At 28.1% G+C, this 15,916-nt stretch overlaps 1 protein-coding gene across 6 annotated transcripts in view; it reads left to right on the forward strand.

Moving 5' to 3' along the window:
• Positions 1-15,916, forward strand: part of LOC142320486 (uncharacterized) — a 215,431-nt gene that overhangs the window by 85,340 nt on the left and 114,175 nt on the right. The window contains exon 6 of one of the 6 annotated variants that reach the window (XM_075358319.1): positions 3,983-5,516. The exons of the other annotated variants lie outside the window; for them this stretch is intronic. Within the exon in view, the coding sequence (XP_075214434.1) occupies positions 3,983-4,353 (371 nt within the window). The 3' untranslated portion in view covers positions 4,354-5,516. Of the gene's footprint in view, positions 1-3,982; positions 5,517-15,916 lie in introns of those variants that run through there. 6 annotated transcript variants of the gene reach the window in all.

The raw sequence follows: 15,916 nt of genomic DNA on the forward strand, positions 1-15,916 counted from the left end.
ACTCCATTTGATACCATCTTCAAATATAACCTTTGTTAAAAATTGCCAGTTCAGTGAAAGTAACATTGTTCAGCGTACTGAAAATATTTTATATTGTTGGTGCTATTACAAAATATATAAATAATTTCATGGAATTCAACCCATTTCTTCCCAACATTGCGTAAGCGCAACAGTACAAAATGATGTGTGTAATTTTTTTCTGTGATATGTCACTTTTGATTTGTGTTATTAATTCTAAAGTAATAGAGATTTCATTGATGTGTTTTTGAATATTTTTATACATATTTCCTTTCTATGTGAACATGAATAATGATAAAACTAATGCATTCAGAATTACCTTTTTTGTTTTGCTAGTTATTCTTATTATGTTTACTGCTGAGTACTTTCCATTTTGACTGAGCTTTGAGTTTCTTTTTTATTCAGTGGAATTTGCAAGTGTTGCATCAGTGCAACATTGGGAATTTACTGCTAGTTGACTTTCATCTGCCATGTGTGGTACCGCTATCAAAACAAATTGTTGTGTCATCATTACCGTAGCTACATTATATGCATCTTTCAGTTTTATTTACAGTATTTAGATTTTATGCGTGATTAATAGCTTTTTTATTTCATAATATAATTTAGTTATTTTTTTCTAACTTGTAGTTTGTGTTTTCACCGAACAGTTAGATGTAATTATTAGCATACCGGTTGGTTTCAAAACTTGGTGCTTTGCTTTTGTTGATGGTTATATTTACAGGATTGAGCCATATGTTGGAAAAAAATGGTGAATAAAGGACGGCTATTGACTAGGATAAAGAATCAATTAAAAGTAATAAAAAATCATGCAATTTTCTTCAATGATTTTTTTAGTACTTACAGTTTAGTAAGTAAACTGATGAAAATTCATTTCCTTGTAGCTGGAATAAGTAGAGAAAACAGATTTCAAAATATTCCACTGATGTCAGTCAAAAAATTTCTCAAAGCTCCAAAAGGAAGTTATGAATATGCTTTTGATAAAGATGAAAAATCTTTGTAGTTCGGTGGTGAGATAATTCTGTATATACAGTAATAAAAAATTAAGGATCAGTAGAACTATACTAAATGTAAAAAGATATAACTGAAAGAAGGAAAAGGAAATTCTACAAAACAGCCAAAGTTTATAAACAATTATAATCAAGGTATGGAGGATGCTCATGATAATGCTGTTGACAAATACAGGATCCAAGTAAGAGGTAAAAAATTGTGATGGATGTTATTTGTAAATGACATCGATACTGTGTTGTAAATGCTTAGAAATTTTATATTTTATCAACAGGAAATAAAATTAGCCAGATAAAATTTAAATTGCAGTTAATTTTGTCATTACTTCAATCGGTGAAAGTTGAAGAACCCGACATAGTGACAGAATTTTTATTGTTAGGACAGTGCAGTAAAACAAGTTTACCAGACGATGTATGAAAAGACAAAATTGACCATATTGTATGCAGAAATGAAACTAATGCAAGAGGAAGGTGGAAAGTGTGTCATATTCAAACTGTTAATATAAATGCCAAGTGCCAAGTTTTTACATGTGGACTGTTTTAAAAAATTTCACAAAGCAGCTGAAAAGTAAAATTAAAATATTACAGAAAATAGTTTGAAGTGAAATTATTAATAAAATTTTCTTACGTAATTATCAGTCTTATGTTTACTGTTGCATTAATGCAACATGCAACTCCCAGGGAATTTCCAACATTCTGTGAACACAACAGGTCATAACTCAGAAACTGCAAACACTAGTTTCCCTTTCATGTCTTATTTTCTAAATCGGGTAGTAAAAATGAATTAATATTGAAATGAAGGATATTAGGGAAAAAATCATGAAAAATTTGGAAATTTTTTTGGGAGTATTGGGTTCATTGTAATGAAAGGTGGGATATAATAAAATAGCCAAATGACATGTGAAATTTACAGAGGATATATAGATATACTGCAATGTTATGATTAACTGGTAGCAGTGCAGGAATACTGTCTTGTACAAAAAAAAATGCTGACTTTATAGGTGAAATAATATGTTAATGTACATACAAGAACGCTAAGAATATATAGGTATAAAAAAATTTTTTTTTTCTAGTTGACAAAGTTTTTGTGATGTCATGTAAATTGCTCTGCATCCTAGGAAAGATTCTGCTATTTGATCAAAGTTCTTGAAACTAATGTGAAAAAAGTATGTATCAGGTGTACCTATGAAATAAAACATTTTTGTAACCTGTTTATTTTTCTGTGTTTAAAATGAGACAATTATTTTTTTAGAAAATTATCTTTTCTCTTTATTTTCACAATTAAAAAAAGATTGTTCTGTGTAAAAATAACTTAAAATTCTTAAGTGTTCTATATATATATATATATATATTTTTTTTTTTTTCATTTTTATCCAACAGTTTAAATGTGTTATTATTAGTGTCCCTTTTCCTTGGTAGCAATCAATTGTGGATCATTCTCAAATATTTAAATAGTATATGCTATCCCTGGAAAAAATTAGAATGTTTTAAATTTTTTGTATGGATGCACAGGTTGTGTTAAATCACAGTTTTATACTTTGTTTCCTGATATAATGTTTAGGAAAAATTTATGTAGGTAATCAGTAATAGTGATTTCATATTTAAAAGTTTGGTGCTGCCTAGCATTGGAACTCGCCATTAAATTTTTTCACATAATTACTTATTAAATAATTTGATGTAGAGTAGGACTCTTGAGCTACAGCAAGTTTTTACATTAACCTATTTATATATATTTACAGTAACAGCTATCAATTTTTTATGGGTTGTATTAGTTGCATCATTTTTGTTTTCCACTTCCTTATTTATTTTTTCATCAGTTGGTGCTGTTAAGTCTGTTGAAATGTTCATTCTGTTCAGTTTTATATATATATGCGTGTGTGTGTGTATTTATTTTTAGCAGTCCAGCTTATGCAGCTTTTTTCTTCAGAATAGCTAGTTTTCACTAAGCAATGGTTGATTCTTGGTTTTATTTCTTAACGTTACCTTTTAAGGCCATTAGAGTCCAAATTGTAGAAAATGAAATGCATTTTGATTTTTGTTTTTCAAAACATAGCATTTTGTGTTTCAGGAAGTAATTGTACTTTATCCGCTAACTGCATTTCATTAAATAATTTGTCAGAAATTTTACACATTTGCCACTGATTTAATGGTTTTATAAACAGTTAAAAATATAAAAAATAGTTTAGTATTTATATCTCATAGTATTTAGGTTTACATTTCATGCTCTTGCATGCATACATGGTGCAGTAAATTCTCTTTTTACGCTATATTGCAAAACATTTTTAACACCTGAGGACAATGTAACCTGCAGAATTATGAAAAACTCATTCAAATTTCTTAAAAAATCATTTCTTTATTTCGGTATCCTGTTTTCTTCTTCTTTTCCTCACTTTAATACTTTTTCAAAAGGTGGTGTTAGAATGGTTGTGACTTTTTGTACTATAAAGAGTTCAAAAGTGTGTCAAACTTGTTACTTTTAATTGTGCCCCTTGAATAATATAATGATTAATTTGTTAAAATCTGAAAAATTGCTTTTGTACAGATTGATGGGTTTTTTCTTTAAGATTAATTAACATAGTTCATCTTTATATCCGATGCAGGATATTAGTGTTTTTTTCCGTCTATAAAACTTCAGTTTTCAATCGGCTTGATGTTTTACTGAAGCTCATTTCTTGGAATATATTCAAATTCTTCATTTTTATACGTTAAGTCATTCCTGTTTTATAGCTTTTATAAGAGATTAGGGTTTAGTATGCAGAACGGTGAATTGAAATTAAGATCAGCAGGCCTGCTTAGTCAAAATGTCATAAAAAAAACTTTTTTATTCTGGTTTCTATATTCCTAATATTATATTAGTGTTAAGTGTTTTTTATACTGAGATTATTATTTTAGAATTATTCAAAAAATAGAATTTGACACTTTTATTTTGAATTTAACAACTTCTTTATTTTGTTTTACAGAAACAGTGGAAGCTGAATGTCAAAAATCTACAGAGTTGGTCTCTGCTGGTTATATTATTGCAGAGAATAAAGGCGACAGCACTGTACAAGTACAGTCAAATGAAATTTTAGATAGAAAATGTACCTCTGTTACCTCTAAACCTGAAGTGAACATAATGGTTAATGAGAAACCTGAATGCTCATCTGAATCTTTAGAAGATCCGTATTTTGGTTGTGATATTTGTCGAGAAGCAAAAGCAATAAAAAAAGATTTAGGATGTCCTCGTTGTCCTATCTGTGAAAATTTTTCTGTTCCCTGTTCTCATTTATTAAAAACACACATGAGAGATTTTCATGGCTGGTTTACAGTACGGAGAAGTTTTAATTTTTAAATATCTTAATTTTTGTACATCGATCACTTTTTAATTAAAAATTATATTTAACATTAGAATTATTGCACATCCCATTTCATTTTGAGTGTGTTAAAAGAATAGAAAGTATGGTTTTCTTAATAGTAAAATAATAATATTGAAATTATATTTCAGGAGTTTTATTTGTATTGTAATTTTAAGTATAAAATCTACAGTGACAGATGTGAATTTTAATAATTAAATAATAATGTAGTGTTAACCAAAAGGGAATATAGACTAAAACATTAGCAAAGATGCTAATGTTTAAAACTGCTCTATCATGTATTGGCACTTTATTTTTATATTACTTCCCTTATTTTCAAATGTTCTTGACTCTGAGATGTTGAAAGGAACTCTTAAACCTTACTCCCTTCCAATGAAAAAATTATCTTTTTCTTATAAAATTCATCAACTAATTTTACATCCAGAATGTCACATTTTGGCTATACTAGGAATTTCATCATCTTCATGATATCTTGAATCGCTGTTTTCATTAGACCAGTATAACAGTTAATAATATTTTTATTTTATGTATCGTAATCTATTTAAAGTTTTTATTTTTCTCTCCACCAAACTTGCTATTTTCCTCCTTTTATTAGTTTATTTTATTGTTCATTTAAAAATGCCAATAGCATATAAACTTAAAATATTCCTAGTACAATATAAATAAAACAATTGCCACAAGATCAAAAAAAAATGTTTTATTGAATTTCACTTTTGTAACATTACGAATAATCCAACAAAATTTCTAAAAATCTTTACCAGTTTAAAATATTTATTGTGTGATAAACATTTTCAAGAAGAAAAAATGGAATGAGGTTGAATATGTAATCAGTAATTATAAACATAATGTGGAATTATGGAGATACACTAGATCATTATCACACTCGAAAGAAATATTATTTTTATGTATCTGGCTAAAATTTAATTTTTTCGGTTAGACACATTGTTTAAAATGATCCAACTATTTAATTTGGTAGGTTGACAGCATTGTATTAATCTTAATTAGCCTATCTATCATTTATTTGACCGATTATTTATTGTTACAACTGTAATAATTTTAACATTTTTATTCATATAATTTTCCCATAACATTTTTTTTATGTTCAAGATTTTTGTTTTACAGTATTTTTAAAATTGTAAACATTTATTTGTTTATTTGGCGGATATTTTATTTATATTATTTTCTATTCTGTCATTAATTTAATTTAATTTTTTATACCAAATTATTAGCAGAGGATGAGCTGAGTATGTTCAGTAAATAATAATAAATATATTTAAGGTCAGAAAATAATAAAAATAAGTTAATTTTTTTCTTTTTTTAATCTTTTATGCGATTATGATAGTGATGGTTTATTGTATAGTATTAGTTACGTTTATTCCAATTTGTATTATATGTAACATTATAACAAATTTTATGTTTGTTAGATAATATTTTTACATCACTATATAAAATAGAATAATAATTCTGCCGTAGTTTAAAACATGAAGTCTTAATTAAATGTATACATATACATTAAGTGTAAGGTATATTTTGTTAGTATTAAAATTAATTTGTTTTTCTTTATTAAATGGGGACACATTGGACTTATGTGTAGTAACATAAGATTATTTTGAACTTACAAAGTTCATTAAACCATAATTTTTTTTAATAAAAATGAATGTGTATTTTGTAAACTTTTCATTTTAATTGATGCGTCATAAAACTTGTGATGTATTCCGTAGTTATTTTCTGTAGCAAAGATGATGTTATGCGGTTAGGCAAGAATCAAAATGTCTCAGTTAGAGCAGATTCATTTTATTCTTTTATTACACTCAAGTGAATAATGATCATTACACTATAATGAATTTCATTCAGTCACTTTACACGGTTGAACCTTCGTTGTTTGAATATCACAAAGGCAAAATAATATTTTTTTGTAAATTATATATTATGAAAAAAATTTCACTGAGAGTTCTAGGTTCAAATCCCAGTTAGGCTTTACATTTTAGGGTAATTAATTCATTTGAATCTGTAATCATACATTCCTAAATTAAAACAGTCATAATGAGTTGCCATTATTCTGGATAATCTGAGTAGGCCTTTTAAGTAAGGAGTATAAATGAATAATTCCCAGCTGACCTAATGCTAAGTAACTTTAAATGCCAACCTTAATATCTTTATTAATGTATACTAAGATATAAATTTTTTGAGTGACTTTTGCTCGATGTTTTTTATGGTAGCATTAATTCTTGGGAAAATACAAATTGTTTCTTAAAAATATTGAAATGATTTTCTTGAGAATTTGAGATGCAGTAAAACTTAAATTTACGTATGATCTCCAAAAAGCAGAAGTTTGAATTGCGCTGTTGTTTTGCTTTTTAAAGTAAGCAGATTGAATTTGAGATTATATTGTGTTTCAAATAGCCAAATGCAATGAAGAATAATACAAATACAATTCACCAGGATAATTATAATAAGTCAGGAGTAGATTCAGATTTTACTACATTTTTATTAATCAGTTTTCTCATAATAAAAGCTTCAATTTTGTATGATATTATTCAGCTCCTTTTCACACCATTTGCAGAAAATTAATATTTTGGGTCTTATTATCTTTTTTAAGTAATATGTCTTAAAATTTTTCATTTGTGAGTCACAGCTACTGAAAGATTTCACTCGAATTTCAGCTACCGTGGTGAAATGATGGCATACTGAAATTTTTACGTAAATTGAGGAACAGAATTAGTAATTTCTTATGGTTTTTGACCTGAAAAATTGAATAACATAGGTCCCAGAACTGTATCTGTAGTAGTATTTGAATAATCTGGGATGAAAACCAATAAATTGGAGTAAAAAAACTTATTTTCATTTGATGTACAATAACTTGGTTAAATGAGTAATAAACACATAAAACTTTCAACAAAACTTGTAGAGAATTTAATTCTGAACAAAATGGTTAAAGATAAGTTGAATAAAACAAAGAAAAAATAGAAAAATTCAAATTTTATTTAAAAACTATATACTAGACCAAAGTACATTACACATGCCAACCACTATGTAATAAATGTTCAAAAATGAGCCTCCCATTTTCAACACATTTGTTGGCATGCTTCTGTTGCTCTTTTTAGCTCATCAAGGCTGTCCTTAAGTTGCTCAGCCGCATCCATAATATGAGCAGTCCTCACAAAAATATGTTGTTTTTTTTTGTATACAACATTTTTCATCCATCCCCAGATGCTAAAATTTAAAGGCATTAGATCAGGCGATCTTGGTGGCCAGGAATGTGGACCTCCAAGACCAATTCATTTTTCAGGGAAATGATTTAAGTGAAGTAAACAGCATAAGAGAAATGGGGAGGCACACCATCGTGCTGGAAGTATATGTTGTGTCTCAGCACTAGAGGAACATCTTAACATCTTCAAGCAGCTGCGGCAGAAGAAAGTGAAGAAAGTGCCAGTTGACTTCAGTGTTTAAGTGGCCAGGTAATAACAGTGTAAACAGCTGATTGTGAAGAAAACCACACCGTACATTGATGCTAAATGAGTGTTGAAAATTGCCTTCCGCTGTTTCAAACAGTCTGTTTTCTAGCCGTAGATGTTGAACCGACTGTTTATTATTAGGATAAAACCTGTTATGTTTAAGTGTCTTACAAACCATCAAATCCGAAACTGATCCGCTTAGAAAGATTTCTGCAGTGACATTTAGACTGCGCCGAACTGCTTGATAATAATTTCATCAATAACAGCGTCATATTGAACATATTGTTCAGAACTTGTACAAATACTAGGTAGTGAACCTGTTTTCTGAAGATTGCGAAAAGTGTCACGCTAATTGTTTTGGGATCTGGAATCCTATGATTCGAAAAACTTATTTCATATTCTACTGCAGCAGCTGTAGCATTACCATTATATACACCCAAAATGAATACCGTATCAGCATATTGCTTTGTCGTAAATAAGCATTACTTTAATGACAAATCAATCACATTCAAAATAAAATTCACAGAAAACATTCTCTAATGAAAGCACAGTTATATCAATCCCTGATATACTTAACAGCTTACAGAATGATTTAAACACTAATACAGAATTGCACATTGTTGATCAGGTGTTTTTATTGGAAATAATAATTTTTCAAACAGTATTTTATTTCCATCATTAATAAAAAAATTATCTAAGTAATTTTTATTCGTTTATTTTTATTTTACAATTATGTAATTTCCAGGTTTTTTTTAAAGTTTTTACAGTAAATTTTATTTTTACAAATTTTCATATTACCAAAAAAGAATATGGTTTTTTTTACATTAAATAAGTACTTTTCTGACAAATGTAGTAATGTACTGTTTCTAAATAAAATTGAATTTGTCTAAGTTTTCTGTGTTTTATTTAACTTTCTTACACCATTTTGGTCAGAATTAAATTCTCTACAAGTTTTGTTTAGAGGTTTTGTGTGTTCATTACCCATTTATCAAGGTTATTGTACATCAAACAAAAAGTAGGTTTTTCCCAATTCACTAGTCTTCACCCCAGATTTCTCAGAAATTACTGTAGATACGGTTCTGGGGCCTTTTTTTTTCTTCAATTTTTTAGTTCAGAAACCATAAGAGATCATCACTTATGCCCCTTAATTAACATTCTAAAAATTTCAGTTATAACAATCTTATTTCAGTAGATAGCTGAAATTTGAATGAAATCTTTCACTCTCTGTAACTCGCAAATGAAGCATTTTAGGACATAAGAGCTTTTTCCATAAGTTTCATGAAAAGAATAGATTATGAAAGTCATGGGAGAACTTCGTGACACAAATGTGTATATATATATATATATATATATAAAAACACTTGAAGTATAAAAATTACTGCTCAAGAGTGCCCTAATTTAAAAACAATCACTACAGCTTGTTTCTATAATGAAGGGTCCTTAAAATTTGATGTGATTGTCTGTAACAATGTGTCATGATCATATCAAACTTTCAGCTGTTATCACTCTATTTAGGTAAGGGCAGTGAATTAATCTCCTGTCACCTGAAAAAGGGTAAACAAGAAGGCTGCAGTTTGAATCTCAGGGCGGCTTTTATTCTACCTGGTTTGCTTTAACTTCCAAAATATATTGAAAGTGAAGTTCCATTTTACTACACCTTAGCAAAAAAGAAAATGGCCCAAGTATCTTAAAAATTGCTCTCTATAAAGTTGTAACATGCTGTGTGGTGAAACCAATGACCTTGAATTTTTATTCTCAAATAGAATGTCTGATAAGCTGCTCTTAATCTTTTCTTATGGCTTACAGTGAAATACAAGTATTCGGACCAAGGTTACAGTCATACCACAGTACTGATACTTCATATCCAATCACAGATTCATTTCTAGTAGAGGATGCTTGTACTTAAAAGTTATTGGGTATAGATTGACTGTTGCAATATTGAAAACAAAGCTTAGCAGGTCTTGTGTGACCTAGTAAATTCCAGTATGGTTGACTTATCGTTTGGGATACTGTCACTGACATGTCCCTATGATGAAAAGAAAATAATAATAAATTGCCACATGTAGGCATGATATTTTCAAATTAAGTGTATAGTGTCTCATATTAAGTCGCCTACTGTTTTGTTAAACCTATCTTATACGTAAATCCACTTTAATTTTCAATTAATTAATTTTAATTAAATATTAATAAATCTAAAGAGATTTGTTATCGATAATAGATTTGAGCCAAGAAAATGCAGAAGTATAAAATGTTTTATTTGTCTAATGTTGTAGTTATGTGCAATATTGTTGTATGATCATTGAAAAGTTATTTATTGTTGGTGGTTTGTTTTGTTATGTTTAAAGATTTTGTGATGTATTTTTTTTTATAATAAATTTATATGGATTATCATATTGTATGTAATTAATACTATATCTTTCCTTCCTCATATTCATTCACAATAGTTGTATAATTTAACTGTCAATATTTGATTTATTGTTTAATTTTATTCATGATGATTGTGTTTCATTGTTGTGTGTGAGTACTGTTTCCTAAGTTTCTTCTCTTTTTAATATATAATGGTGTTGAGTGTTGCTTCTATAACTGTAAATATCTTGATTTTTTTCTATATATATATATATATATATATATATATACCAACAGTTTATTTCAATCCCTACCTCCTAAAGGTCATTTAAAGTAAAATTAGTTTTGTTTAAATTACTTGTAATTTACAATCCATTTATTAAGAATAAGAATATAACTTTTCAAAATATTCTTTTTACAAACAATTTCCAGAAAACTTTAAGAACATTGATTTATTTTTTTTAAATTTATTATGTAGTAGGAGTTTAATGAAAATATTATTGCCACTATATTTTTTCTTGATCAGCAAGATGTATTACTCTCACAGTAGTATGGAATTTTCTTTATTATTTTCATTCTAGCTTCATTACTGAGAAAAGAAACCCTGTATTTGAAATGCAGCTAAAATCTGATCTGAATATTTTCACAGATAATCCTGGAATTTAAAAATCCCAATCTGCTTGAGTTTGGTTAATGGTGCTAAGTTGTATTGGTTTGGCTATGTCGTATTGTCACATACATTGTATTTAAACTTTATTCACTTTTTTGAATACTGTATAAACTAGAATAAAAGTTTTTTTCTTAAGTTTTGACTGCTTAAAATATTGAAAGAAATTATTTTGAATTTGTAGCAGTTTAAATTTCATAGATTGGGGTATTCTTCGTTTGGCAAGATAATTATATATTAAAAGAAGTTTTAGGAATTGCAGAAAATTATTCATTAAGGCTATGTTTAACAAAAGTTCGGTTTCAGTGTTGTAGAAACTATTAATTTAAGAATAGTTTTATCAGTCATTAAAACAATTTTAAGACAGTTTCTTATACTTGGTTTAAAAAAATTTCTTTGCGTAGAAACTTTTGTTTTAACAGTATGCAGTAATCATAGTTTTTATAATTTCAATTAAAAATGGAATGGGAATAAAGATGATAAAGGAAAAAAGAATTTCTATTTAAATTGCTTGGAATTGGAATAGATCATCTGTTAAAAAAGAGGTAAAAAAAAAAGTGACTGAACAGTGGTGAAACAGTCATACAAAAAAAGTACAAGATTTATACTTACCGCTGTGTTTATGTCAAGTGAATATACTCTTTCAATGTCAGATCACCTGTAGTTTTAATGAAAACTTTTTTCTTTACAAACTTTGCCCACCCCATTATTAACTGGAAAAATAAAAAACTATTCTGTTTCTTTTTTGCGGACTAATTCTGTGACAAAATAATTTTTAAAAATGCATTATAAAATTTATGTAAGTGAATTAGATTAATTTATTAACTTTTCCAAATCAAAATATTTATATTTTCCATTTGCTTATCCTTTAAATAAAGTGTTGATTATAGAGCTGTCAGATGTGTTTATAATGTATCAAACTTTATAGGAAATCTATCTCTTTCCTATTTTGTAGATCTGTGTTTTTTCAAAATTGATCATTACAATATTATTGTAAGTGAACTTTGAATTTATTATTGATGTGCACAATAAAAGCTATTCTATAGGTTTCTGTGTTTGAACTTCTTTTGCATGACACCTGAACCTAACTAGTCCAGATGAAAGAGGTTTATACTTTAATCATATTAATGTTTCTATTTTAACATCTTTTCTATTTTTTCTAAAAGATAAAAATTTGTTTAATGTGTCCACCATTTTGAAACTGAACTTGAGAAAAATTTAATTACTTAAATTTAAAATAAAACCATATTGAAGTGTACTGAAATACTGATTTTTCATCAAATTTCTTAAGTAATTTATGGATTTGAAATCACACCATTACAAAATATACGCTGAAAAAGATAGTAATTTTGTTACGCCTGTCTTTGAAAAGATAGGCTGTATCTTTTGTGAAATATGTTACTATTGCTAGTTAAATATGTTGAATTGTCAACTTTTTTATTTACTATTCGTATAATATTTATTTTAACTGCATGTTTCTATATTTTTAGTTGAATATATTGAAATTTATTTACTTAAAAAAATGCTGTATAAAAGTAATGACTTTTACTGTGATTGTAATTTGATATAGTTAACCAAAGAGCCACAGTTATCCATCTTATTTGGTTTTATTTATAAAATCATTTCATTTGAGATAGAGGTTTTTACTTCTGCACATTAATGTAAGTAATTCATATTCACTGAGTTGGAGATTTAGATACTTGATAAATTTTTCAGATTACTTGGTATTAGTTTCTGATGTTTGCATGTGTCTAGGAGTTTTGTAATGTATCTTTTATTTGTTGAGGAGTTTACAGTTTCTAAGTTAAAATATTTTTTTATCATAATCAACAGTGATAATATTTTTTAAACTAAAACTCTCTGTAATCAGTCCTTAAGTTAAAAGCAAAATTAACTGAAACTATTTATTTTCATATATATGTATTTTGACTAATAATAATTACCTAATATATAATTAAAAAATAGTTTTTTTGCATGCAGAATGTATTTTATTATTACACAGACATGTGCAATATTTGCAGAATTTAAGTCACGTATATAAAAATTTACCTAAACACTAAATATTTACATAATTATACACTTACATACTGATATATTTATAGAATTTTGCGATATAATAAGAAATATGGTGCTCACAAGTCTTGACTACACAGAACTCTGTAAATTAACTCGCCTTTACAGCTGGGTCATCTGAATATTCCAACAAAGGCCCTAATTGTGCACATTGGCTATGTCAGAATATTCTATCAAAGATTGGTAAGGGGTTAATATTGTAGTATTTCAATAATTAAGTAAACCTTGTCTTCTGAGGAGAAATTTGATATTTTCTTAAAAGTATATTAATTTCCTTGTCTTGTTAGTATTACAAAAATGTTTGTTTGTATGTATAAGCTAGTCTGAAGGCCTTAAAAATTATATTAAATGATGTTTATTGAAATTGTTGTTTATATAGAAGAAAAAGTAGTTTATTTTCCTAGTACTACACTTATAAAATGAAATGTATTTGTAGCTCAGCCTGTCTTTCGGAGGATCCTGGGATTAAATCATAGTCAGAGTGTGAAATTTCCTTTCCAGGATTATGTGAATTAATAATAAAAACCCTGCAAATTAAAAAAGTTTCATGCTTTTTCAATCCCAAACTTACATTTCAACTTTTCTGTTCATAGATTTAGATGGCAATAAAATTTGTTTTATACTTAATTCTAAATGCAAAATGTTGTTTTCTCATTATTTTCCATGTTTACCAAACTGGGTTAAAACAAACGAAAAGAGCTGGAGAAAGTATTAGAAAAAATGCATTGCAGTTAGAACATTGGTATTACATTCTAATTGTTCAAAACTAGTTTGTTGAAACGAAATAAGCAAAATTCAGAAATGATTCAGGAAGATTTACTGCAAAATTCAAAAACCAGTATTGTTTAACTTTGAATTTTTTATGTTTAATTCATACACAATAATAAAATGTACTTATTGTTCACGGTTTATTGCAATATATAATAAATTATTATCGCATTGTATTGCTTATTTTGAATCCATTTGACTGAATTGATATTATTACGATTTCATTATGTATTCATAAAGTACATTATATCAAGTTTTTTTTTTTAGTTTAAATCCAACATTTAAACTAATTACACATTCATAATAAAATTGTTAACACAAATTATTCATGATAACATCTTTCTCTCCTTAAGAAAGAATAGATAATTTTTTCAAATACTGTCAATTTCCTGATTATCCGTGATAACTTTTCCCCCTTCCAAAATCCCTGCGTGGGACCAACAGGAAAGTATTGCATTATGCAGTCCTTTAACTAAACGACTCTCCTCATCTACCGGCATAATGTTCGGCATGGCAGGTCAGGCTGCCGGTTGGATCTTCTGTTTTTATTTGATTTACCTACTGCAGTAAGAACAGCCATTGCAGACTGCCCCACTGGTCTAGATCTAAATGTAACCCTCAAAAAAATCTCTATTCAGCAGGAAGACACAAGGAATCCAATGTCCCCACACTTCTTTGCCACCATCCACCGAAGCCAGATGGACAGCGATTCTATGAGAGGCTAATCTTCACCGCCCACATCCATGCACGTCATGCAGCCGCAGCTACTCACGATCCAACTCCCAAGCATCACAGGTTTTGTCATCAGTTTTCTTGAATCAAGCTTCTCGTCATCCCAGGCCCTCCTGCTGGACAAAATGTAGTCCATGGCCCTCTCCGGAGTACCGTGATAACTGGGAAGAGGATCGTGGATAATCCAAAATCATAGCAAAATTGTGCTTGTTCCTAAAATAATATTTGAGTAATATATGTTAAAGTGACGTAATACTTTACTGCAGTTAAGTATTTACATGCACCTACTTTATTCTTAATATAATAATAATGGTAAATAATAAAATACAGTTCACTACACTATTACGTACCTGGTAAAAGTTAATATCCAGAAGTTAATTCAAAATACATATTAACATATAACAAACTTTCACTGTCATTAATACTGTACATAAATATAAAAAAAAAAAAAATGTAATAAAGTATGCATTCAACTCTTTCAAATATATTTTGGTTTTTTTTAAATAAGATGCAATTGATTGTTGTTTTAGTGACTGAAAACACTTTCTTTTAATTGAACTTTGTAGTTTGCATAGTGTAATAATATCACAAAGTAAACTATCGTTCTATCACATCCACATTTAATTATAGAACAGCATTATCATATTCAAAACAAGCACACATTCAGGTAGAAATGATTGAAGAAATAAAACCTGTCACAGAATGATGAAAAAACTTAAATTTTTAGGTTCTTTATAAGATTTTAAAACTTTTTTCCAAGAAGCATCACAGTTAAACCACTTGTGGTAATCGGGAGTTGCTTTATTTTGTTAAATTTCAAAAATGCTTTTGTAGTCTTATTTCTGGATATTATAGAATATGCCCACACATATTTTAAATATATATTGTATTTATCTAATATACTACTGTTTGGTAGTAACATGATTATTGTATAAGAACATGTAAACATTTTTAAAATATCCGTATACACTATTGAAAGTATATTAAAATTTTATATAATAAATTGTTTAAAACTATTTCATTCATTCTTCAGCCATGTTGGTGACCTTGTCCTTGAAGGGAATCTTGGTCGATGCTAGAATAGTTTGGGAAACTGTTATTTCTGTTTATTTTTTAATATTAATTTTTAATATAGAAAACTGATATCTAACGGCAGAAAGGGAATGAGAAAGAAAGAAAGTTTAGCAGTTTAATTAAAATAAAACATTAATTTGTAGGATATTGCATACATAGAAAATAATTCCTCAAGGATAGGAAATTTGGGTCCTCTTTGACTGACAATTTTGACATATGCACAATAAAGAGGCTTTCACCCTTTAAGCTCCAATATAAAAGTGGCTGTGCTGGTTATGAGATGCTGGCATGATGCTGCAGGCTGGCAGTCAACCCAATTCCTATGATACATATCTAAGGCGAAGGTATAAAAAATAAAAAAAGAGAAGGAAAGAGATGATTAACCCACAGGGACTGCTTCTTTTTACTTACCCTTAATTTTCCTTA

This window comes from Lycorma delicatula, chromosome 2, assembly GCF_047948215.1.
Source record: "Lycorma delicatula isolate Av1 chromosome 2, ASM4794821v1, whole genome shotgun sequence".
NCBI classification, from domain to species: Eukaryota; Metazoa; Arthropoda; class Insecta; order Hemiptera; family Fulgoridae; genus Lycorma; species Lycorma delicatula.